The sequence below is a fragment of the Sebastes fasciatus genome, chromosome 2 (assembly GCF_043250625.1).
Source record: "Sebastes fasciatus isolate fSebFas1 chromosome 2, fSebFas1.pri, whole genome shotgun sequence".
Lineage (NCBI taxonomy): Eukaryota > Metazoa > Chordata > Actinopteri > Perciformes > Sebastidae > Sebastes > Sebastes fasciatus.
In genome coordinates, this window is record NC_133796.1 from 11,842,411 (window position 1) to 11,868,171 (window position 25,761).

Here is a 25,761-nt window from a genome sequence, read left to right on the forward strand (position 1 = left end):
ATACACTCACTGTTTCTCTCTCCCAGCCTCCTCAGTGTACAGTTGGCCTCGGGGCTCCACTTTCCACTGGAGCCAGTGGAAGGAGGGGCCCTTTTGTGTGAATTAGGATAATGGCTGACAGCAGAAAGCAAAACAATTACACTGGCATAGCCGCATACATACGCTGCGTCGTTCGGTCATGTCCGGTCGAGCAGCTAGGGCACAAAAACTGAAACTGTGACGCCTTGAGCGGGGTTAAAGAGTTTAAAGTTGATGATTACTTTTAATAGATTGGCCCCTAAATAATGTAGCATGCCAAGAGAAAGTTAGTCTAGTAACTAATGTGCGGTTATTCATCTTCTTCTGTGCGGGCCATATTAAGGGACAGGGGTCATGAAACATTGATGCACACTCTGTGTAGCTCTCAGAGAGGACGGTCTCCAGCAGTCACTTGAACAGAAGCTGAGGAAATTAAGGGGGAAATGTTCCAGAGTCGAGAAAACTATTTTGAAAGGACCACTGGACATTTTTTTTTTCTTTGAAGACGAGTCTAGATCTGTACTGCTCTTTTAGTGCTCCTCTGTAGCTCGCTGTTTTTCTCAGGCTCGAAGTCACCATAATTAACACAGCAAACAATATCTCATCATTTACACTTCGCATTTGCTGTATTTCCTTTCATTTTTATTCCATTTCATTAGGCCTCAAGTGATTTTTTGCTTTTTTAAAGAGGCTACATGGCACTAACACATCGGCGTGATCTGAAGTAAAATGAGCTGTTTGATAAGACTTTTAGTTTTAATCACTTGACATGAAATAATAATGAGAATTAATTGTTGCTCTTTGCGCAGGAAACAGTCGAGTTATGATGTGGCTCCAAAATAACAGATAAAATGTTTTCACGAACCGCAGATAAACACCGTGATTGTTAGTAACACATATTGTATAAGAGTATGAGAGCCAGTGACAGTTATCAGTGTACGTGCAATCTCAAAATATGCACATCATGGGCAAATATTGAGCAACAGAAGATTTTTGTTGCTGTTGCTTTTTTAGTATTGAAATGTAGAAATGTGTAAAGGTATTACAAGTTACATTAAGTCATAACATTCAGCAAATTTAAATATATGTATTCCTTGTCAATTGATTAAAATATTTAATCGTGATTAATTGCGTGATTGTCCATAATTAATTGCTAAATAATCACACATTTTATCTGTTTAAAATGTACCTTAAGGGGAGATTTGTCAAGTATTTAATACTCTTATCAACATGGGAGTGGGCAAATATGCTGCTTTATGCAAATGTATGTATATATTTATTATTGGAAATCAATTACCAACACAAAACAATGACAAATATTGTCCAGAAGGTACTGCATTTAGCATAAAAAATATGCTCAAATCATAACATGGCAAACTCAAGTCTAACAGGCAACAACAGCTGTCAGTGTGCTGACTTGACTACGACTTGCCCCAAAACTGAATGTGATTATCATCAATTGAGGTCAGAGGTCAATTCGTCTCTTGACCTCTGACCTCAATCTAGGAAATTCAGTGTAAGTTTGGAGCTTTATTTAGCCTCCTTCGACAAGCTAGTATACCAACTGGTACCAGTGGATTTCTTAGGTTTTATAGTTTCATATGATGCCAGTATCTTCGAGCTTTAAAACTGAGCCCGCTACAACATAAAAAAACGCAAGTTGTGTTAATGCATTAAAGAAATTAGTGGCGTTAAAACAAATTTGCGTAAACGCGTTATTATCATGTTAACTTTGAAAGCCTTAATTCCTTGTTTTGAAACTTTTGTCACACACCCTTTGGGAGAGCTTTCTGAGAACCGTCACAGTGTCTTTAAGCAGAACTCAGCGAATCAGAGCAAGGCTCAGTAAGCAATCTGGTTTTTAACTTCCCTACTCTCAGAATCTATCGTGGGCAGCCCCTTGATGTCAGGCTGGACACGCTCGCCGTCATCCCTGGGTGTGTTTGTTTCACTTTGCAGGAAGCTGCTGGGTGTCTTGCATTTATTAGGCGTCCATTAGTGTTACAGATAGCATCTGTTCTTGTAGAGTCAGTGGTACCTGCGCTGCCTGCGTCCCCCCTCCCACCTCCTGCAGACATTGTCTCTGGCAGCTCGGAGCCGCTGGCCGGCTGTAGCTCGCTGCGGCGAGGATCCTGCCAGATATTGCCCACCTACTGCCCCGCTGCCTGCCCTCACTTGGCACCGCTGGGGTGGGAGATCTGAGCTGTTCCTGTCCTTGATAACCTCCCACACCCACAACCTCCCTCCCTCTCTCCCTGACTCTCTCTCTCTGTATTTCTATGGAGTTTTTTCTCCCACTCTCTCCATGTCTCTGTCTTCCTCTCGTATTCTGTTTGTTTCTCTGCCTCTTCCTCTTCTGATTTCTTTGTCTAGTTTTCCCCCATCTTCACCTTTCCTTCTCTTCTTTCTGCTTGTCTTATGGCCTGTCTGTTTGTGTATCTTCTCTCTTAATTTCTCTATGTATGCCCCCCCACAGACACACACCCTTTTCTCTCTCCCTACCTGTTAAAAACACCCCCCGCCCGTCCAATTCAGGGATTTAACTGAAAGGGAAAAGATGAGGAGACCAACAGAGAGAGAGAGAGAGAGAGAGAGAGAGAGAGAGAGAGAGAGAGAGAGTGAAGGGAGTAGAAGAGAGAGGGAAAGAAAAAGAAAAACAGGCAGCATTTTAATTGCTTTTTAAAAAAGTGGAGATGAAAAACAGAGTTAGCCTGGAGGGGTATGGTGAAATTCTAGCTGGAAGAATTGCAAGACCATATGAGAAAGGAACACCTCGGGCGAAACAGGGAGATGAGTATTGGTTTTTTATAAAGCATTTTGCATCGATTTCCAGAGAGAAAGCGAGTAAGGGAGAAGGATGGAGACGGAAGGAGAGAAAGAAAGAGTGAAAGAGAGAAGGGATGGCAGGAGAGGAGAGAGAGGAGGGAGGGAGGGAGAACCATCTTTGCTCTGCTTCTTCACACAGTCAAGTCAAAGAAAAAGAAATTTGACGTGATAGCTTTGGCGCGTTGAGCCGACACATCGGGGTCAGGAGATACCTGATAGAATCGTTAAATACGAGCTCGTACACTTTTACAAAGTAGAGGCTCGTAATTGTAAATTCAGTGAAATGAGTCCAGCTCTGCTGTTTGTTCATTGACATTCCCACCGCGGCTCCCTTCCAGTGTCTTGTAATAGAGTTTGACAATACCAGTTCTCAGGCAGCGCCGGGCATACGTGTGTATTGGTTTGCAAATAGGTTTTGGCGATTTCCATATTGTCATACAACTCTGTCAGCCGACCTAGAAGCTGTTACTGTGATTAAAGAGCCGATTACATCAAAATGATGATAATAAGAGCAACGCAGCGCCCCGCCAAGAGCTGTTTCTCAGAAAGAACGAGGGGAATGTGCAGTGAAACCGTTAAGGAGGTTACGCGCAACAGATTTCTTGTGTAAATCACTATTACGACGTATTTACACTGCAAAGGCACTCCAGGTTTCTGTGCCGTTTCCAAATGACTCACGAAATTAAAGCAAATTTTTGCTCTTCAGAGTTACATAAATTTAAGCTTTGGGAACGTAAAACTTTTACAAACACTTGTAGAGATGCTAAGCAACTATTTTAAATTATTGAATAGGGGTATTTTAGCATATGGAAATGAACAAATAGATAGAGGAGATGTGCCCAGATGAGATTATTAGAGGGAGCTGCAGGTAAGCGGCAGGAAAACCACACAAAGACAAGGGGGGAAATGAATATCTGTCCAAGGGTATCTCGAGGCACGGCGCCAATGCGGTGTGATGAAAGTTTAAACATAACAGCAATTTCCACTCTTTGCCTTGATGAGCCCCTGTAGCCAACTTCTACTGAGCTCTTAATCTTGCAGCACACTAGTGGAAGGAAGGGGTTAACAGCAACAAGTGTCCCAATATTACACCAAAGTCTCGACAATATTTGGTAAAAGCTGTATAATTACCGTGTTTTTAATTAATGAATGTGTTTCCTAATAGGAAAACGTTATTGATGTAATTTCTGGTAATGTTATTTTCATTATTTCAGCTCTTATTTTCTCTTTTAGATATTTTTCTTTTAGATCTTTTCTTTGTCTTTAAATGTGAATCAAATAACTTGTCTAATTCAGCCCAATTTATACAAACAAGAGAAGAACTAGGGATGCACCGATACTGATACTGATATTGGATATTGGACCGATACTGACTCAAATAGCTGGATCGGGTATCGGTTACAATGGGGCCATTCTTTTAAGTCAGTTCTATGTTTATATACTACTGTATATATATGATATACTGGAATTTTAATTCATGTTTTTGTTGCTGCATTAAAAATGTTTTGACTTGAATTATAATTCTTGTTAATTTTGAAGATTTTTTTTACCAAGTTTCTGGTTTACAATTTATTATTTTAATAATAAATGGACTGATGTTTCCTTACACATAAAAGAATGATCCCAGTCTCTTCCACACAGTGAGGCATACGGCTTATTAATAACACTGGTATCAGATCGGTACTCGATATCGGCCGATACCCAAAGCTAAAGTATCAGGACCGAAAAAGTTGTGCATCCCTAAGAAGTGAAAATGCAACAGATTTTCTGTGATGACATATGATGTAGGGTCATGTTTCCCTCACAACAAATGCACATTTTTAAAGGCCGATATGTTGACTTGTTGAGTTTAGAATTAGATTATGGATCGCTACAGATTAAATAGGAATTTAAATATAGTTTTAAAGTGGCATTAATCACTTTGTCCTCATGCATTCATGTCATTATATCGACCGGATCCTGTAGTGAGATTGTGTTTAATACAAACAGAATACAGAGCGTGTGAAAGATTAATTAAGTCCAGACAGTATGACATACAGTTGGGGTGCAGCTGTCCAAATCCCTCTCACATTCACAACAAAGTCGAGTCAAATATCTTTCCCCAGATGTCCTCCTCACATTAGTATGTGGACCTCCACCATTTCTTACCGCTGTTTCATTTCCACCCCTCTGACAGATGGAATAATAGAGCTGTAATGCCACATTCATGCTATTAATTTCTGTAAGTACAAGCAGCGAGCGTGTGTGTTGTTGTAATCTCTCCGCAGAAGGGACACTTCAAACAAGTCTGGAATGGAGGAACGGTGCCTTAAGCCCCTTGTTTCAACCTGGGATGCTAATGCATTTCAAGCTTAGTGCTAATAAAATTGAAAAATAAATGGAGGGTAATTGTTTCATGCATTTGAAGGGAGCTGGCTGGCTCATGCCATTGTGTGTGTGTGTTTGTGTGTGTGCGGCTGCCTGTGTGCGCGCGTGTTTGTGTATTTCAATTTTCAGAATCAGTCGTCTGTTCAATGGCACCGAGCCCATCGTGTTGGACAGCTTGAAGCAGCACTACTTCATAGATCGGGACGGCGAGATATTCCGCTACATTCTCAGTTTCCTCAGGACCAGCAAATTGCTCCTTCCAGATGACTTCAAGGTATATATCTGCACCACCACATACTGTATTGTTTGTACTTGTCTGCACCATCAGTTTGAACAAAACACAACAACATGGAAAAAGAAGCTTGAGTGTAAATCCATCTGCCCAGACACGCAGTCGTATGGTGTGAAATTCCACATTTTTATTATACAAGATACTAAAGTGTGAATATGTTAATATGAATCTATTAATGTTTACTGCCCTCTCAGAGGGTTGCATATTTTCAAAACAAGACCTGATACCACAACAGAGCTTCCTCCCCTTCAACACATTAATTACCTGTAATCTAAGCATAAGCAGTAATTAGGGGGGAAAAAAAGAGATATGGAACAGACTCAGTTGGAGTTTACAGTTGGTGGAGAGGTAAAATGCTAACTGGCTAACTGGAGCATGGCCCGGCGATGTGTGTGCCAAAGCCCTGAGCTGTTGTTTTTCACTCAGAGTGCTTTCTATAGAGGTGAGCCCAGGTGAAATAGCCTGTACACCTCTCTGTTTCCCCCCGCGCTCTGATGACCGGCTCCCACTCAGACAGGAAGTCTCGCTGACAGTCAAGGACTCGCTTCTGGGAGAGCGGTGGCCTGTTGGTTGCAGTTTAATACATGCTAGTATACGCTCTGCGCCAATGTAGACCACACACACTTTAATCTTTTTGGGCCATTGAATCTGCTTCGGCCTGTATTAGACTACCGGGGCTGCACGGACCTGGCTCCTTCCTTCCTTCTTTATAGCGTCTGCATGGAAGAATTCTATTAGAAGAGTATATAATGCATATGCAGTATATTATGTCCGTTATCGTACATTATTAAATGATCCAAAGCAGATGGCAACAAACCAAGTTCTGTCCGGCTTGGTATCAAATAATGCTTTACACCCTCTAAGGTGTACTGTACTGCAAAAGGCAGGCGCTTTCAAAAAATACTTGGCAGGTGATTGGATGAACCTTTTCCGAAGCCAGTCGGGAGAAGAGCGAAAACATCTTTTCCATCGAGAAAAGCCTTCAGTACCGTTCTTTGCTCTTCTGTCAATGAAGAAATACTCTCCAGTTCTGATATAACTGATTCTATTGCAGCTACGCTAACTATTCTGCCCTCATCAAAGAGTCCCCTTCCTTAACTAGACAGACGGATAACTCCTTCAACTCACTGTAGTCAATGAATGATGGATTTATTGCGCACCACCGTTTAGTATTGACAGTGTGAGAATGGAGTAAAACTGAAATGAAGGCAACAAAGAGTAAGCTAAGCCTCATTAATATACATTTCCATCATGCCTATTATATGCCTCATAAGTCTATGTAATATATCTGGCTATAGTTCGCAGAAAGCCATTAACAGGACAGGTTAGATGGTGAACAATGAACAGTCCATAACACATAAAAACATGGTCTAACCTAGCCATCCACACAAAATATAAACATTGCTGTAAATATGGGCATCTTATAAAAGCAGTACTTACAGACAATGCTTCTAAAAGTGATTCCAAAGAAGATGGATGAAGATGCTCTGACTAGACAGTTCCACAATGCGCTTTCTACTCAGGAGGTGCAAGGAAAACAGAGATGGCCACCAGGGTTCAAAGGACAAGCAATAAAGCCTGTAGTAAAAAGAATCAGCACCACCTAGTGGCTGCAAAATTAACTGAAAGTTTCTTCTTCTCAGGCCGGAACACTAATAACCTCTTCAGAGTTGTTTAGAACGAACAGTCGCCTCTCTATGTCGTGTCACACCCACCTAAGCCACGCCCGTAGCTGCCAGTAGCTCCTCGCAGGACGCTGATTGGCCGTAACACTGTGGTTTGGACACAAACACATTAGGCCTACTTGAAGCCTGACATAGGGTCGTGTTTTGAAGGTAACCCACAGGTTGCTAAAACGTGCAAAAATTCTCGGAAGACTCACTGCCTCTAAACCTATCCTAATCTTAACTATTTGAGGTCAATGCCTAATCTTAACCATCTCATGAGAGTTTCGGAACTTGTACGTTACCTTCTAGACATGACCCTGACAGGTTGCAAAACTCTCGCTAGATGGTTGATAGTTAAGGTTAGGATAGATTGTCGGGCAGCGAGTCTCGGGAGAATTGTCGCAACTAGTGGAATAAGCTACCTTCTAGACTCGACCATTGATTTTTGCGTGATTTCATGATCGTGCGATTCTCGTGTGAATTCAGTCAATTGGTCATTGGTGAGACAAATATACACGTTTTGTATATTTCATATGAGCTGTGTTGATCATTTAGTTTCTGTCTCTGTCCCCGAGTTAAATGGTAATACTTTTAATGCCAGCAGCTGTTAAAGTGACATGTATGAAGATGACATGGAGAATGTGTTGCTTATTTATCCGACATGGAGCAACATTACTTGAAGTTGTGTTTCTGATCGCTTCTGCCAAACATAAGTCCAATATTTGCCCTCCTTCTTGCTCTGGTTTGGTCTCCACCTTTTCATGAGAAAAAACATCTGACACTTTAGCTGCTTAATGCTCAGCTATATTCTCCCTCCAGTCGTTAACGTTGTCTGTCTGCTGTTTGGTTCTGGGCTGGCAGTGTTCAGGTGGTTTATCGGTACTTTTTTACTGAAAAGAAATCGCCTTCTGCTGCTGAAAATGAGGTTGATGAGAGCCGAGAGAGTGAACCAAAACAATAAAGTTGCGTCCGTAAAACAGCCAGTTAATCCATTGTTGATATGAAAATACTGATTAGTGCAGCTTTAAACCAAACTGGTTGCCTTACAAGCAAGTTAGTCTCACTCTACAACCATATGTGGCTTTGTCAGAATGATTATATATTCTGCCCACAGCTCCTTTCTGTTCAAGGCTTTTATTCAGTGATACTGTTTCCTAGGTGAATTCTACTCTTCACTTCTACTCCACCTTAACTCGCGTGACCTTTCTACCGGGCTGGCGCTTGTTCATCATTCTCTACAAGGGAACAAGGCGAGGCCGAGCCGTTCAGAGCCAGGGGCGAACTCTCCAGGCCTCACGGAGAGTCTGAACGAGAGCCAAACCTCAGACAACAGAACATGGCATGAAAGCAGCGCATATTTTCAGCAAATGACGGCCTGACTCAGTGCCGATTAGTTTTCTCCCTTTCTTATTCATGCTTTTCCCTCCCTCGCTGTGAAGTCTTGACAGTCCAATCAGGCGCCGCGGTTGAAGAGAATGCATTGGACTTCATTGTTTCAACTCATTATGATCCCCTCGCATAAGCCCGCGTTGATCTGCATACCTTTCAATTTGCGTGACGCCGGGAAAGGAGAAAAAAAAATGCAAATAGTGCGAGGCGGAATTGAGCATGTCCTTATCTGAACACAATCAGGCTTGCCGTCGCCCGAGGGCCGGGTCTGTTCTGCTGCTGGCAGCCACGGCGCTGTGTGTTTTGCTAAATCAATGTGAAAGTCTGAGCAGAATAGGAAAAGAAAATTTTCAGCCTACATCAGTGGAACAAAATATTCACTATTAATACCCTCCCTCGTCTCATTATTCAAACTACAATTAATCACAAGAGTGTAAGCAATGCTCAGTCATATCGAGGGCATGGCTATAAACCGTTAAGAGTTACTCAGGCTTTTGTATTGCACTTTAAATCAATTGTTTCTTTAGGTATTAAAATGCTAAAAAATAACAGGTAAGAGCTCATGTTTTCATTTTTTTTGCGGGCGCTGTATATTAGATGAGAATCGGATGGATTTTTCATGGGTTGCCTGTTTAATCAACAACCTGTGAACCTCTACTTGTGTGGCTTTTTTTGTCCAGAACATACGTCTTTATCAGCCCTCCGACTCCCTCATAGTGACACTTTCCATCATTTTCTTCCTCTCCTTCTCTTTCTCTGTCTCTCCCTCCCTCCGTCCTTCCCCGAGATGTTGCCTTGCCGGTGGGCGATCAGGTCGGATCATTATTTTGAAGCTCAAACGGGCTGTCTGGACACAGGATTGGGGGATGAATTGCCACGTAGAGCTGGCAGCGTGTAGCAGCAGCGGCTCCAGCAGATCAGGACGGAGCTGTTGGCCCCGTCTCCCTCTCATCCTCACCTCGGCGCTTAGGATTACTCTGTTGTTTTCTGCGCTGCTCAGGATGACTAAAGTGCCTCGCAGACAGACCCCTGTTAAAAACATATCCATCCATGGCTTCAGACCTGTGAAGGATGAGGAGCTACACTTTGATACAGAGAGCCGCCTGAAGGGGAGCGTCTCAGTATGAGTTTTGTCAGCTGCAGCAAGAAGGCCAGGAGAGAGAAAAAAGACAGGGAGAAAGGGAGAGAGAAAAAGGGGAAAAAAGGGACCCCCTCATCCCTCCTCCTCCCCTCTTTCGCATTCTGAAATCTTAAATATTAGACCGTCAGCTTAAGATGTGTTGCGTCAACGCTCGTCCAGATGGAGTTGTACATGGGTGTCGTTCACACGCCTCAGATGAAGGCACAGTTTATGTGATGGGGTAAACCAGCGAGGGAGAATGTTCAAGGCTAAAGAGTCTGACAGAAGCAGCGGGGTTAATGAATATGCTGTTTGCTGCCACGCTCTGTTTCTATACCCAGCAGTGGTGAGAAGGGAAGGAGCAAAAAACTCTTTTTAGATCAGGGCTCCCCGGCACCCAACACCCACAGCCACCAACGACGCACACTATATGAAACATATGTTGTTTCCACAGTACAAATACACAGTGCCTCACTGTTCAAGGGCGTTTAGACTTTGCACCATCATGAGCAACCTCTATCTGTATCTATTAAACAGGGGCGATTCTAGGATCCGACCTTTAGGGGGGACTCAGCCCCTAATGAGAATGTGACGTGTACAGTCAAGTGCGTAGGTTTCGTTTCAACATTGGGGCGGGGGGGGGTGCGCATATGTAGCGGGGGTCGGGGGAAATTTTGAGTGCTTCATTTCCTGCATTCTGGTGAATTTTTGTGCACCAATTTCTCCTTTCTCTGCATCAAGTTATGGTGAAAATGTCTTTATTTATGTAAAGGAAATCACAAAATTCAGGCAATTCAATTGTTTGGATCCACAGAAGTCTCAGCTTTCCTCAATTTATGCAATTCCAAGACTGTTGAGGGACCTCAGTATGCAGAAATATTCAAATATACCATTTTAGAATAAGAAAACATAACACATTTATACTGTATGCAAAAAAACTGCATGTGATTATCATGAAGTGGGCATGTCTGTAAAGGGGAGACTCGTGGGTACCCATAGAACCCATTTTCATTCACATATCTTGAGGTCAGAGGTCAAAGGACCCCTTTGAAAATGGCCATGTCAGTTTTAACTTTTTGGAGCATTATTTAGTTTCCTTCCTGACAAGCTAGTGTGACATGGTTGATACCCATGGATTTCTAGTTTCATAAGATACCAATATCTTCACTCTAGAACGTTTGATATTATTTTGATTATTTTTAGGGGTGCTGAGTAGGGGTGTAAGAAAATATTGAAACTATCGAAAATCACTTTGTTGCTTGAGCACCCCTAAAAAGAGTCTAAAATTGCCACTGCTATTAAATATGCAACCAACAATCAGTTGTTTGCTGTGTTTTGACAGCGTCCATGCACTTAAACAAACTAGCTAAGCTAAGGAACATGAACATCGTGTAAGAGTACACTTTGAATGGCACTGATGGAAGTTCAGAATAAATGAAGCTGTCATTCTTTGTCGTGTGAAACACTAATCAGATTTATTAATTACTAATTGTTTAGCAGAAAGATTTGCAGCATTTAGGTGTAACCTAATTAAATCTTGTTCTAATAGGAGCTTAACACCGGGGCCACGAGCCTCATTAACATAAAACTCCCTCCACGTGAGGAATACATTAAAACGCTCCTTGGCTGATGATTGTCCTCATGTTCACTTGCACATATCTTTTCCTCACCTCCCGTCTGCCTCCCATAGCGAACCTCCGCCTCCCTGTATTTCTCTATGGTAGCGGTGAATGATAGTGCCATCTGGTCTTGTGGGAAATTAGAGGCAAGAGCGCGGGGGCAAATGGCCCCCAGCAAGCCCTGCGCCGGTAGGCAGAGGCAGGCAATCTGCTGCAGACTGTCTGCACACAGGAATGCACCATCCCACTTCACTGGAGCCCCACTGACGGCCTTTCTGGAGTTGGCTCACTGAAACATGCTAAAGGCTAGCGCAGCTCTGCCAAGAGCTACTGAGGAGGAGAGCTGCAGCATGGTTATGCTTTGTTTATTGAGAGTGTTGTCCTGCTGGTCGGCGGCCATCCCCGATCTTAGTTTATTGTTCTGCTTTCCAGAAGATGTATTACAAGGTGAAAAAGTGAGACGTTGAACAATGCTCTGTTTTCAGCCTTTCGGCAATTAGATATCATTAATGGTTCTTTATATTCAGAGCATTAATATAGCAGCAAACAACTATTTGCTATGTAAAATAGAGGAGTAATGTCTACCTGAGCAGAGAATGAAGTTGCGGCTCACCGTTGCCATGTTGAGAGCCGTTTAGAGGCAATACAAAATCCTCCCAAACCCGTATTCAGCAATTTTAAGATCACAAGGAAAAACAACGAATTGTATGTTTACACTAGATACTTTTTACATAATTTATATTTTGCATATTTATCTGATTCTTATCCAGATCAACTTACCATGAGTATAAATTCAAACTTTTACTGACATTTACTGACATTACAAGACGCCACAGTAACGAGTTTATGGGTCAAAAACATAGACTGTATATAAAGATGGATGACGCTTCTCCACTTCCTCCCACTGCACAAAAGTGAAGCCAAAATATCCCGTATACGGGAGCTGCCGTCTTGAGATTTTGACGTCATATGGAGCCAGAGTCTGAGCAGTAGTGATTGGGTGGTGGAGTCGCGGTATTGAGGTCACCCGCCTGAACCAATCGCGAGCCGACCACGGCCACAGCTTGTCAGCGAGAGAGACTCACAGTTGTCAATCATGACGTCTCACCCCCTTTTTTATAGCATTAAATAACTAATTAAAACCAAACTTATCAGAAAAATTAACACTTGAACATATCAGCGTGATAAAAACTAACTAAAATGACAGAAACAATCTTTGGAAAAAATGTATTTGACGTGTAGTTTGACTTTTTAGTTCGGCCCATGTCCCATCCACTAACATGGAGGGGGCGGGCTTTATGACCTATACTGCAGCCAGCCACGACGGGGCGATCCAGATGTTTTGGCTTCACTTTTAGGGAGCTGTCATGTCGTCCATCTTTATATACAGTCTTCGGTCAAAAACATGGTGCCATGACCCTTTGCACTCCTTAGTAATGGTTCCTTGTAACAAACAGTGAGGACAACAGACACTGGTGGTATCTGATTCACACATGTATAAATGTTTCCTTAAAATATTCTGAAATATTGTTGGACATTTTGAGCACATTCATCACGGTGCTATTAGTTATTTGTTCCTCCCTGTATGCCTGTACCGCACAGTTGATGTTTCACTACTGCAGAGGGGTCAAAGTTCAGATGCAGCCAGAACAGAACAGCTCTCCTATAGAGTAATTAGTGTCTTGCTCAAGGACACTTTGTCATTAGTTGCTGTGGGGAAACCATCAGGATACCCTGTAAATATATCTTCCACTGTCATCTTAATGTATGTGTAGGGTTTTGTCCTGATGACCTTGGTAATGAACTGTAATGTAGTGTGTTCGTCACACATATAGCCAAGAGGGCCATACATGCAAACTCACTGCACTCCTCTGCCTGTATAGGACTTCCACCTGCTGTACGAGGAGGCGCGCTACTACCAGCTGATGCCCATGATCAAGGAGCTGGAGCGTTGGAAGCAAGAGCGTGAGCAGCGACGGATGGCGCAGCCCTGCGACTGCCTGGTGGTTCGCGTCACGCCAGACCTGGGCGAGAGGATCGCCCTGAGCGGCGAGAAGGTCCTCATCGAGGAGATCTTCCCAGAGACCGGAGACGTTATGTGTAACTCAGTCAACGCCGGCTGGAACCAGGACCCAACACACGTCATCCGCTTCCCCCTCAACGGCTACTGCAGGCTCAACTCTGTCCAGGTAACACACTGGACACCCCCCCACCTCTGTTTACTGTCTCTCTCTCTTCATGTCAGACAATTTATGCAAAACACAACTATCAAATTATAACTAAAACATTCATCAACAGTACCCATTTTTATCATATTAGTGATTGAAGCAACCCAGCACACTGCTTTCACCGTGTTCCTAATATATAAATTACATTTTTTAATAATAATCACTTTTAAAAAAAGGAAAAATCATCTAATATGTTATGGTAACTATACATGCACTTCCAGATACTAAGTTCATTTTAGAAATATTACAGGAATATTATACTGTGATTGAAATAGCTAAATAATAATTTAGATTAAAGAAGTGGTCTAAAATGAAAATGTGCAAACCAGACAGTCAGTGAGCAGTATACTGTATTCAGCACGTAGCCTTTAAAATCTCTTTTTTTTAATCCTGAAAGTATAATGCAACCCAAACTATGAAGAGACAGCTATTTACAGCTTCAATACAGTCTGACGTAACTTTAAGTTCAGCTTTGATTAAGGTTCAAACTTTACTGACTAACAAATGAACCGTGTTGAGCTGCAGGAAGCACAACTTGCTTCCTTATACACACTGACAGAGTCAGTATGAGGAACAGTGATAGACAGTGTGGCGCTTACCTCAGTGGTCACTGCAGGCCTTTGGTGAATACACACATTGTGTCTCACACAACATTCTCTTAAATTTATCTTATATTTTCTCTTAATTTTCTGTTAATAGATAAAATAATAGAAGTCAACTTCAGATGCACCTGCTCTTACCCAGGTGTGCTGAATCCCACGATAATAGATTGGAGGCCGGTTGTTTATTATTAGCATAGGTAACGCCCCCCAAAACACTACATAAGGGCAGGTGTTGTGCTGGGTGCAAATACTCTGGCACACGCCCATGAATTAAAGCAATGCCCCAAAAATAAAGGCCGTAAGAGGAAGAAGAACTTCTGTAATTGTGAAATTAAGGTAGCCTACTGTTAAATACACCTTAACATGTGATTTTCCAGAACGTCAGTACTGGCGTTACAGGAAAATCAAAAAGCATAAGAGCACTATGTAAGCCACGCAATATCATCCAAGGGTTTTTATAGTCATAATTAGGATCAGTGGACCAATAGTATTTCTTTAATAATCCAATATATTATTATATTATACTCTAAAACATATAATAATCTAAATTTGATTATAGAATATTCATGCATTTTTTTATGTTCCTCAAATTTAAAACGTGTATGTTTCCTTGCGTTGGACAAACACAATTTGTGGACTATGAAATCAAGATGTTTTCTTTTATCTTGGTAAGAGTGCTCTCAACTACTCCTCTTACCTAAGAGAAGAGCAAAAACAACATTGGTGAATCCAAGAAATCAATAGATACAAACAAAAATAAGAGAAAGTTTATTTTTATATCACTTCCTGCATGAGGCCCATTATGTAATGCATGGGTTTGTGACTATAATACAATAATGCTGAAACACTTAACGTTATATATAAGACCTCAAGTAAAGTGTTTCCTAATATAAGCTAATTTCCTAATATATTTTTACCTTGAGGTGCTTTATTTTTCTACGGATAATATCTTCTCTGCATCAGGAAGTGAAGATAAGTCTTTTAAATGCTCAGGTCTCCTCGTGATTTTGCAGTGAAACCCTGCCGGTGTGCATTTAGTCTAGACGCTGTAGGTCTGCATCTGTTTAAGTGTGCTTTGGCACTCTAGGTGTTTTATGGCACCTTTATTTATCCAGCAAAGGATTTTGCTGAGCGAGCAAACCATTTTTCACTGCCACCTTTCAACACTTTCATACACACCTAACACCTGGCTGGTACTGTACAACCGGAGCTTTGATGGCCACTGAACTGAGGCTTAGCTGCCTAGCATAGCGTCACTCTATCAGCCCAGGTATTCTATGCCAATTTGCAGATTTTATTTTCAGATCACTGGCCAGGCTGGTATTTTTCCTTCATGTTTTCGTCTTTAAGGTAGAATTCCACCTCAAAACTTTGCTTCAAGGCAGTTGGCATGATTTGCGGCCCTTTACTGCGTTTCGCCAGAGTCGAGATAATAGCTGGTTGTCACTAACTGAGATAATAGCTACTCTGATGGAGCTTCAGTCGAGAGATTAACAGAAGTAATGGCAGGTGTGCAGAGTGTGTGCAGTTTTTCTTTCTGTCTAAAGACGGACTTACACGGCTTCCAAGTGGCTCTTGTGGCTGTTGCATTATGTGAAATCTGGCCCGGCCTTTTCCTTTGTTATATGTGACTGTTGTACCGTTTTCAAACCGGCAGTCTGACTTGGATCTCCTTGTTTAAAGCCGAGTTGACCACAGTGTGTAGTAAAGCAGTAAAAGCAACTTCAGAAAAGTAATTTTACAGTTGTGTTACCCAGAGAGGTCTGCGAGAGGGGAAACATAACAGCCTCACACCACAGGCTCGATATAACACACTCCAGCGCCCACAGCCATGAACGGGCCAACACATAGAGGAGCCTTCCCCCCCCTCCAGCACCCAGAGGGAGCCTCTCCCAGGCAGGCTATAGCGCGCTCTGACACCTCCACCTCCCTCCTGCCAGTGCGAGAGACCACCTCCAGGGAGGAGAGAGCCGAGCGAGCGGGACAAAAGCACGCGTGGACTGCGGCCATGTTTTCCTGCGAAAAAATGAAGAAGAGGAATGGGAAGGGGGGGAAATGATATGCATAATTTACGCTTTACTCCTTTTTAAGACACAGCTCCTTTTTTTAAAAAAGACTCCAATATAACACCGCTCAAGGCCATTGAAATACACGTATTGCATTTTTTAATACCATACTTACAATTTCTCAAACAGCCTAAACCGGTTTATACTTCTTTTATAGATTTTTAAATGACTTGCAATATAATTAATTGGCCGCATCAACTAACACAACATTTTCCCACTCTGTTTACCAGTGAGACTGGTTATGGGATGTGAGCGCGTCTGACTTACATGGTCTGAAAGGAGTTTTTTTATTGGAAGGGTTTTTAATGGGCTGCTCCTGTGAAGTCGAGGTGAGCTGAAAATCCTCTTTTCAGACAAACTGCAAACAGCAAGAGGAGCTGGATCTTCAAGGTTTCCCCTTTGTCTCACAGTGTGGCCTCACTCAGTTAAGGTGGTGTTAGTTGTTGGTCTTTTTTGTCTTTTGCTGGCTCCTTTAAAGCAGCAGTAGGTAGAATTGGAAGAAATATGATATAAAAAAGTTATTTTTATAAAACTATACTATGTCACTATATCTTGACTGTAGTGCATGAGACAGGTAATCTGAAAAAAATCATGTGCCTTTGTGTCCTCCGGTACTCCTAATGGCATCTGCAAGATTTCACAGACCGGAGGAAACAACCAATCAGAGCTAAGCTGGAGTCTGCTGTGTCTGAGCAGCTGTCATTTACTCGCAAACTCCGATCAAACGGTCAGCGCTGCCTAGTTTGACCGTTTGATCGGAGTTCACAAGTGATTGACAGCTGCCTCCGTTGAATGAACAGCAAATAGGAACGCTCTCTCTCTGAAATGACCTCTGATTGGCCCAGTCTTCCATCACGGGCTAGATTTTTAAAGCCTGAAAACAGAGCCATGAGGAGGTGCAGAAGTATAATTTTCTTTCAGAACACTTGAATTACAATATGCTGAAAGGTTATTATGGAGTTTTTGCCCAATGATGCCAAAAACGTTCTGCCTACTGCAAGTTTAAGACACACAGATACACAAAAATCTGTTAAAAAAAAAAAAGCGCAAACACACTCATACACATAATCTGCGAGCACAGTAGAGGGGCCGGCTCATTGAGTCGATGTAGATGAGGACGCGCGGAGCAGATGGAGGTGTTTTTCGGTGTAAGGGGAGATTTTTCTAAACAACTTACTCATTCTGTCCTCTCTCATTGTTGCGTGAAGGTATGAGAAGGTTAGGAAAATAATCCTTAGACTTAGCCCGCCAGACAATGAGCCTCTGATCTGATTTCAGTCCTGGACCCCAACCCAGGGGAACGCCACCACACCCTGCCCACAGAGGAAGACGCAGAGCTGTCTGGGACAGAGTTGTTATGGTCTTTGAAGCAGTCTTGACAGGAAAGAGATGTGACAACTTTGAAATGTGTTCAGTTTTCTTATTATTTATTATACGTCACTGGCATAGAGGATTCCTTTTATTGAAGTTAAGGTACTGTTGCTGTCTTGCCCAGGGCTGGAAACCGCTAGACCTTGTGATACTTTGGTCACAATGAGATAACATGACGTTTCTCAATACTTTACTGTACGCTAAGCACAGTATCCTAGTTTTTGCAGTTTTTATTCACTTTATAAAGACAAAGTAACTCCCCTAAGGTCAGTAAATGTGGTTAAACTTTGGAGTGAAACATTTCATTCAAATACTCAGTGATATTCAAAGCATTTCAAAGACGCTCTGTTTTAGGCTTTCCTCTATGTACAGTCTGTTTGTATCAGAAAGGATATCTTGGAAGGAAAGTCTTACAGTATTACAATGTATACTATACATTTAGCCCCTTCTTTAGTCCTTCATCATGTGTATTCAAATGTGAGAGAGTGAGAATAAACAACTCCACCTTGGCGAGTGATTCTCCATGAAGTCATGGCTGGAATTTGGGGAATAATGCGAACCACCTGCGCTGTGATGTAGATCCAGCAGAGAGAGAAACGGAGAGAGAGCAGCAGAGGCACTTAACGGAGGGAAAACATTTAGCCAAAGAGCCACAGAGGTGTACACACACACGCGTCCCAGAGCTGGAGCCGGGGCCTGCTGCTCAATACATCACCGTGATGAAGCACTCGGATCAGACCAGAGCCAATCCGTCCTTCATCAATGTGACAGCGGAGGCAGTCGTAGAGAAGGGCCCCCTGTCCCCCCCGCCACCCGGGCGGCGAACGCAACGCGTCGCAACACTCTCTTACATGTCACACTGCCACTCCATCAATCCTGCGCTGGGTGGAGAAAGAGAAAGCACAACTCATCAGAGCCAGACAAGGCCACACAAACACCTCAGCTGCTCCTCAGTGGCAGAACAAGACATTAACGCTGCTGCGGTGAGGGGTCTGTGTGCTGCCTGTGTGGCTCAGCGGTTAGAGCTCAGAGTCGGGGCACTCAGGCCCAACAGGCAGCGGATTAACCTGCAGTACAGTGAGGCTAAAGACTGGACGACGCTGCCTGCTGACAGCTTCAGCAGTCGGTGCCAGAAAAGTGTTTCGCAAAAATGTTTTTGTTGGACGCAGCATGGTTAGGTAGTGGAAATGTAGAGCTTTCCAAAAGTGACTCTGTCAACAGTCAACTGGAGATATGAGACACTTGGAGGAAAAAGTCAGAATGAACTATTTATGAGATGATTTTCAAGTTCTTACACAGTTTAATAAGAAGAAATAAATTCCATAGAAAGTTGTTTTGTTGCCTAAACCTAAAGAAGACGTTTTGTTTGTTTCATTCAGTTTTACAACGTGTCAGTCTGAGTCAGATAATGTGAGATCCTTCAAGTGTGTTCACTTTAGTCAGACTTGCAGTCCTTCTGAGGCCTGAGCTAACCCTAAATACCTGTCTAGCTCTGTGGGTATTTACACTGCCAGGGTCAGGGGTCGCATTGCCACAAGGGTCACCCAAACTCAATTACTGTGGATTCATACCACTTAAAAGACACTTTAAATCAAAGTGTCCATTTGTAACGGCGAGCTCACTCTTGTGATATATTGTCTCCAGCTACGTGATGAATGGGCCGCAAATGCTATAAGAATATATTACACTGTCACAGTGTTTTTGTCGCTTGTGATTCCCTAAAAAAGCTGGCAGATGGCTCGGAGAATTAGAAAGAGTCGGAGCTTCTCGGCTGTTTTATGCCAGATGCTCACGATAAGCGAAGGATGCGATGCAGAGACTGCGGTTAGCGCTCCTTGCCACACATTAAAGACTGTGCATAGTTAAACAAAAGCGACCCCCTGTGTTGCAGCGCCCATCACATACTACCGTGTGTGTGAGTGTGTGTGTGTCATACGTGTCAATCAACTCTGTGCCATGATGAGCGAGTGTCTTCGAGCGCCTCCTGAGAGCATGTGTGTGCACTCCGGTGGCCATCAATATTACATTGTGCTCTGGTTTCCAGCCCTGAGAGTCATCCTCTTTGATTCCTGGCCCTGCCATCTTCCATGTGTTGGAAATATACGGCACTGGGAGGTTAGAAGGGCGAGGTTGCCTTCCTCATCCCCATTGCGACCCTAGAGTGAGTGGCAGCTCAGAGAGATGATCAAATGCTAAATGGTGTGTTTTGGGGGCAGATCCCAGTGCAGCCAAGTCGACCCCCGTAACAGTGAGAATGGGTTATTATGTTTCAGATGTAGAAGGATCACTGGGGATGAAGAGAGATGCTGTTATTCTGCTTCGATCACACGCAGGACAAGAAGACAAGAAGAAGAGCTTGAGTTTGTGGTAGAACTAGTAAACTTTGAGAAAGTATTCTCACATCCTCTGTACTCAGATTTCTTGTTTAAGGTAGTAAATACTGCAACTCTGGGAAGGTCTTCTTTAAGTTCAAACTAGTGCACATGAAAAGGAATAATTAGCCATAATTCCATTTCACGGAAATCACCATGCTTGGAGTGAAACTTCGACCAATTGGATTGCTCACATGCAACTCGCTGTTAGAATATTTCGCTATGGTTATGCTCAAACGAGGCAGGCAAGCAAGCAGAGAAATCACACAAATTTCAACATAAGCTGAGATCTGAAAGCCTGCGGTCACAAGTATGTTGTGCTGCTGAACGGAGCCACCCGGACATGTTTTAGCTTTTTAAGAGGGTGCTTTACTTTCTGTCGTCAGCTGGGATTGATTTCAGGACATTGTCCCGTGGACATTGAAACCTTTTTTTTTTTTTTTGCTTGGATACATCTTAATTATTCAGTGTATTGTTTATTCCCCCGTGGCACTAATTTACTGTGTCAAACTGAAAGTGAATTTCTGTTTTTTTATGGCTTCTTATAGTTATTACAGTATCCTTGAATCAGTTACAACTATCTATAATAATATCCTTAAGTCTTTTGTGTTGCCGTGCATTAATGATAAAAGTGTTTTCAGACTATCTTTATTGATCAGGCCATTCTCCTCTGTGACCAAATTTATTGCCGAACATGACAGTCCCACATGCGTTAAAGAGATGATGGGGGAAAAATGCAATGTGATGCAATGATCAAAGAAGGCTATGTAATATCATTTCCATAATCGTTAGGCTCCTCCGTCGTCTGTCATGGATTTGGGAGTGTTTGATGCTTGGGCAGGTCTCTTAATTAGCCATCCTCACCATCAGCTGTCTGCCGCCCCTTCTGTCTCACAAATTACAGAGTTTGTCGTCGACGTCGTATGGCCAGAGGACGAAAAAAGGAGGGGGTAACTTTTCCAAGTGGTCCTTTCTGCTTACAAGCAGCATGTCGGCTCATATTTCAGTTTAATCAGGAAGTGGGGTGAGAGGGGTTCAGGTCTGCTCAACAAGTTTCTGTGTGAATACGATTTGCATTTGTACTTTTGCATTCTTGCTCACATCTGATCTGTGTGTTTGTGATTTATCTGCTCTTCTCTGTTGTGCTATAATCCCCAGTCAGGGCAGGGAGGCTGCAGGCCTTCAACCTGGAGGCCTAAATGCCCCCAATTTAGCCCTCCGATGGGGCCCTCGGTCCTGTAATTAGAGAGGTCATTCTGCGCCATGTGTGTGTGTGTATTTGCGTTTGTGTGTATGGGCATCTGAAGAAAGTGATGTATTTTGTGTGAACTTCTCTGTATCTGGCAAGAGGGGTTAGCCCTCGGCGAGACCTTTCATTTCCAAGCGCTGCACACTCCATTAAAAAGGACGGGGGAATAAGTAAACACACAGCACTCCTCGCACTGGGATTTAGATATACCCCCATCCAAAAAAAAAAAAAAAAAAAACATCCCACAAGGATTACAGCAGATGAGGAAAGAAAAGGGATCTCGGAGTTCACGTGTTTGAGCGTATCTGCATTTATGTATCGATACCCAGACTCTCGAGGGTTAACATGCATCCCCGTCTCCTGTTCTCTCCCTGCAGCTCCGACACTTTGTCCTCACACAGATCACCCATAAACTCCCCTATCCTCATTCCCCACACGTCGCTCTCTCCTTCGCTCACGGACCTCACTTCTCCTCTCACCCCGGCCTCATTACTCAAATTAGGAGCTCCAGTAATCACCGCGCTGAGCCCCTTAACACACCTCACTCACACTCCCCTCAGCCCTTTAAGCTCATGCCCTCGGTTCAGAAGCCGATCCAGCGCGAGCGGCATGAATATTGCAGAGGTGGTGTGATGTCGGAGTGCCCTCTGGTTTTTATCCCATCGCTACGTGTGATTGGAGGAGGGGGGAGGTTAATGACACATGGTGTATGTTGTGACTGATGAGGAGCGGAGGTCGATGCAAGGATGGATGGATATCAAGAAGTGATATCTATTCAAGACTTACTTATATATTTACTGTATTGCATGAGAAACTTGTAACATTCGGGTAATGCGATATCACTAAACTTTCCGATAAGTCATCCTTATTTTTATAGAGGAAACGACTGATTCTGTTTAGTAAAGCACACATTTCAAGCAGAAAAGTGTTTATCACATGAAAAAAATGTGCTCGTATTTTTTTTAAAAAGTTACACAATTTGGAAAATACACTGTCTTGCAGAGCGTTAGATGAGAAGATTGATACCACTCTATAATAAGAGTGGTATCAGTCTTCTCATCTAATGGTGCCTTCAAATGGGGTTCACAAGAAGAGTCCATATAAACGCCCCCCTCTTGTGGTATTCACGACCTCATAAGCGGGAAGTTTCTGAAATAATAATAATAATATGTCTTAGAAAAATGGCGATATTCCCAACGGCCTCATCTTTTTGCTCTGTCATTATGCCTTTTGAATTTTGTGCATTATGTTAGCTCGCTAAATTGTTAGTCCCTGTGACGTCTAGATGCCGACAGTAACAGTAATATTGCCGTTGCTTAGCAGCAAGCTCACGAGTTTCATTTGAAGGCAGCATAACTCTCAGCAGGAAACAAGTAAACGCATTTCCCAAAATGTTGAACTTTTTCTTTAGAAAGTATGAAACTTAGTTATTAATGGCCTTCTCTTTACTCTCCTCCTCTCTCTACTGTGTTTCTTCAGGTTCTGGAGCGTCTCTTCCAGAAAGGTTTCAGTGTGGCGGCGTCTTGCGGAGGTGGCGTGGACTCATCCCAGTTCAGCGAGTACGTGTTGTGTCGCGAGGACCGGCGGAGTCTGTCCATCAACACGCCCATCAGGATAAAACAGGAACCCCTGGACTAGAGCATTCTGGGCGAGGGACTGCCAACCCTACCAACTACTCCTTCCATCTTCTCACACCACCACCCCCCCCCACCCCCCACCCTACCTCACCCTGCCCCCTCCCTCCCTGTCCTCACAGGACCACAACCACCCCCAACATACCTAAGTATTAGCAGAGGCTTGTTAACCTCACCTGCTCTGCAGAACACTAAGGGGAATGTAGTATCAAACAAAAAGGAAAAAAAAGCATCAGCAGCAAAAGTTTTTGATTATGTTAAATGACGCCCAAAGAATCTGGGACTGTGATGAAAACAACACCAACGACAAATGGACTCAACAGCAGCTCACTTGAAGCATTTTAGCACCATGACTGGTTGATTTTGCCCTCTTCTTCTTATGAAAAAGGTGTCCTGACCCTTTTGGAGTGACACAGCCTCCTCAAATCCCAATACACTCCCCAACATCCCCCTCACCCTTCTATCCCTCTTTCAGTGGTGTATCATCCGGTTCTGTCTCTCTACGAGGCCCATGTCTGGTCTGCTGTGGGACAGGAAAGCTTTGGCAGACGGGACGCTGTTAAGGATGACAGGAAGAGGACATAATCCCATCCCGCGAGCCCCCCAAAAAGGCCCCAATCCCCAAGACCCCCGCGGCCCTCCAACCCCATCCCACCTCACTCCACAGGCCTTGCTACAGACGGCGGGGGCCTCGACGAAAAACAGCATCGTTTGCCAAACTGATTGTTTATTACAATTTTCATTGTTGTTTCTAAAGTACGTTCTTCTTGCTCCTTTTGCTGTTCTTATCATGACATGGTGTAAACAATTATTATTAATAGGATTATTTTTAATGTCTCTTTTTTTCCTTTTCTCCAATATGAAGGATGTATGAACGTTGTATTCATTAGGCTTTGAGAGCTCGTGAGGGAGCGTTTCTTGGCAGTAGCTGCAGAAACTCAGATGTCTGCAGGCTATGTGGCTAAAGCGATCTGGCTGGCAATGCATTCAGAGCTGAAAAAAAAAAAGTCCCATTGTTCAAACGGGGATGGAAGAGAACCTGGATCTTTCAAAATTGTTTATAGTTAAATGTGTAGCGCACATAAAAAAGTGCTCTGGAATTTCTGCTTATTAACTCTAAAACATATCTCGGGTCTCTGATCGGATTCTCTGTCACGGGCACGAACCTTTGCTCGTGTTTAGCGAGACATTTAAGAAAGTTCGTCAATTTGAAAATCAGGTTGAAGTTGCACAAGCTCTGAGTGTGTTTTGTCGAGTTAGAATGTTAAAGACTTGAGGACCGACGTGGACGTTTACCAGTATGTCTCGTGATCGGCAAGAGATGTACTCTAAATGCTTAATGTTTCTTTGCACTTAAACGTTTCCTGCCCTGTTCCCGCCAAACACTTGTTTGAACCCAGTGACCAGCGCCAAGTCAAGCTGTTTATCTTAGACCAGAATATTAAAACAAGCAAAAGTTACAACAGAACAAATACTGTAAAGGTACCAGAGGAGACATGGTGCCTATTTTGTTGATTGTACAAACATAAAGGCGTCATCTCTTTTTACAGTTTATAGCTAAAGAAGACACAATGCATTATAACAAACTGCACCAATATTTGTTCCTCCAGGCCTCCAGTCAAGTTGAGAATAGCTCACAGTACCTCCAGACAAAGTTTGAGAGACAAAGTCTCTGTTCGTTTCAATATTGTCACTTCTAAGCCAAGATTATTCCGATGGCAGAACCCAACGTGAACCGTACTCCCAGCATCAGCGTCTTATTCACAAAGAGGCGAGTGGGCGGCATTTACTCTATCCTGCTCTCATTCTCTTGGTCTTATTCGCAACATTTCTGGATCAAAGACAGAAACAAGAAAGGCCAAGTTTTCATGCTTTGTATTTGTTAGTAACTTACAGATGCTGTTTCTTCCATTCCAAAAGACTGATAAGAAAAAAAGAAGTCTGATCTTTGTTTGAGTTGAACTGGGGGTTGTTTTTAAAAACTAGTTGTTCATTAAAAATGGGTGGTAGTTCTTCTGATCAATCTTGTCCTAATATCTGCTCTCACCGGACGGCCGCTGATTAAACAAGGCCAATGAGTGGATAAAGATGAGCTCGGTGTAAGCGTAGCTCCCAGTCTAGCGCGCTCCTCCCCGGGGGTCTCCCTCACAATCAGGCCCATCTTTGTTCTGACCTGCCAGTGGCCTGAGCCTTTGCATCCAGTCGCCTCAAAGGGAATGGTCAACCAGGCCTTTCATGTGCCGAGGCATGTTGGGCATCTTCACAGCGCTCCTCACCCCCCTCCGCCTCCCCGAAGGCCCCCAGCTCAGCGGTGCCAGTAGAAACTCGGGTTGCACCCCCTGCTGCTGTGTCATCCCCATGCCCTGGTTTTCAAAACGCCCTCCTACACTGTGGCTCGCTGGACCACACACTGCAACAAACCAAACTGATGAGTCAAATCTGAGCATACTCAGAACTCACTGTACAGCCAGGCGGCTCCACTCTGCTGCTGAGCCCGAGATCTTTTGATCCAGTTGATATGAGGTGTGGAAACTCATCTGGGTTAGATCTTTAGGAAACGGGTAAATAAAATCAGTGTTGTCCTAAAAACACACATCTGCAACAATTACTTTTTTCAGGGAGGAAGGAAAGAAGGCATATTTTCTCACTGATGTGGCATTTGGAAATCACAGAATGGGCTTTTATCAGCTTTAAAGAGCTAAGGGGTCATGCACATTAGAATAAAAACATATTGGGTGTTCATACAAACACATAAAGTGAAAAAAAAGGAACACAAATTGCAGTTTTGGGCTTCTGTCTGCAATAAACAAACCTGGGACGCCCCTTTTCGACCAAGCATATAAGTGACAGGTTAACTAGACAAACTCGACAGGACTGGGAACTTCATAGACATGTTCACACACGCCACCCTTCCAGATATAAGTGCAGGTCAGTGTTTCAG

The 25,761-nt window shown here is 43.2% G+C and overlaps 2 protein-coding genes across 3 annotated transcripts in view; both read left to right on the forward strand.

Annotated features, from left to right (window-relative positions):
- kctd15b (potassium channel tetramerization domain containing 15b) overlaps positions 1 to 23,029 on the forward strand; it is a 29,054-nt gene extending 6,025 nt beyond the window's left edge. The window contains exons 3-5 of one of the 2 annotated variants that reach the window (XM_074609723.1): positions 5,341 to 5,485; positions 13,182 to 13,487; positions 22,666 to 22,967. In XM_074609723.1, coding sequence (XP_074465824.1) covers positions 5,341 to 5,485; positions 13,182 to 13,487; positions 22,666 to 22,824 — 610 coding nt within the window. In that variant the 3' untranslated portion in view covers positions 22,825 to 22,967. Of the gene's footprint in view, positions 1 to 5,340; positions 5,486 to 13,181; positions 13,488 to 22,665 lie in introns of both variants that reach the window. The other variant, XM_074609715.1, reaches the window with a different exon arrangement.
- Positions 1 to 25,761, forward strand: part of ss18l2 (ss18, like 2) — a 171,405-nt gene that overhangs the window by 30,323 nt on the left and 115,321 nt on the right. The window lies entirely within an intron of this gene.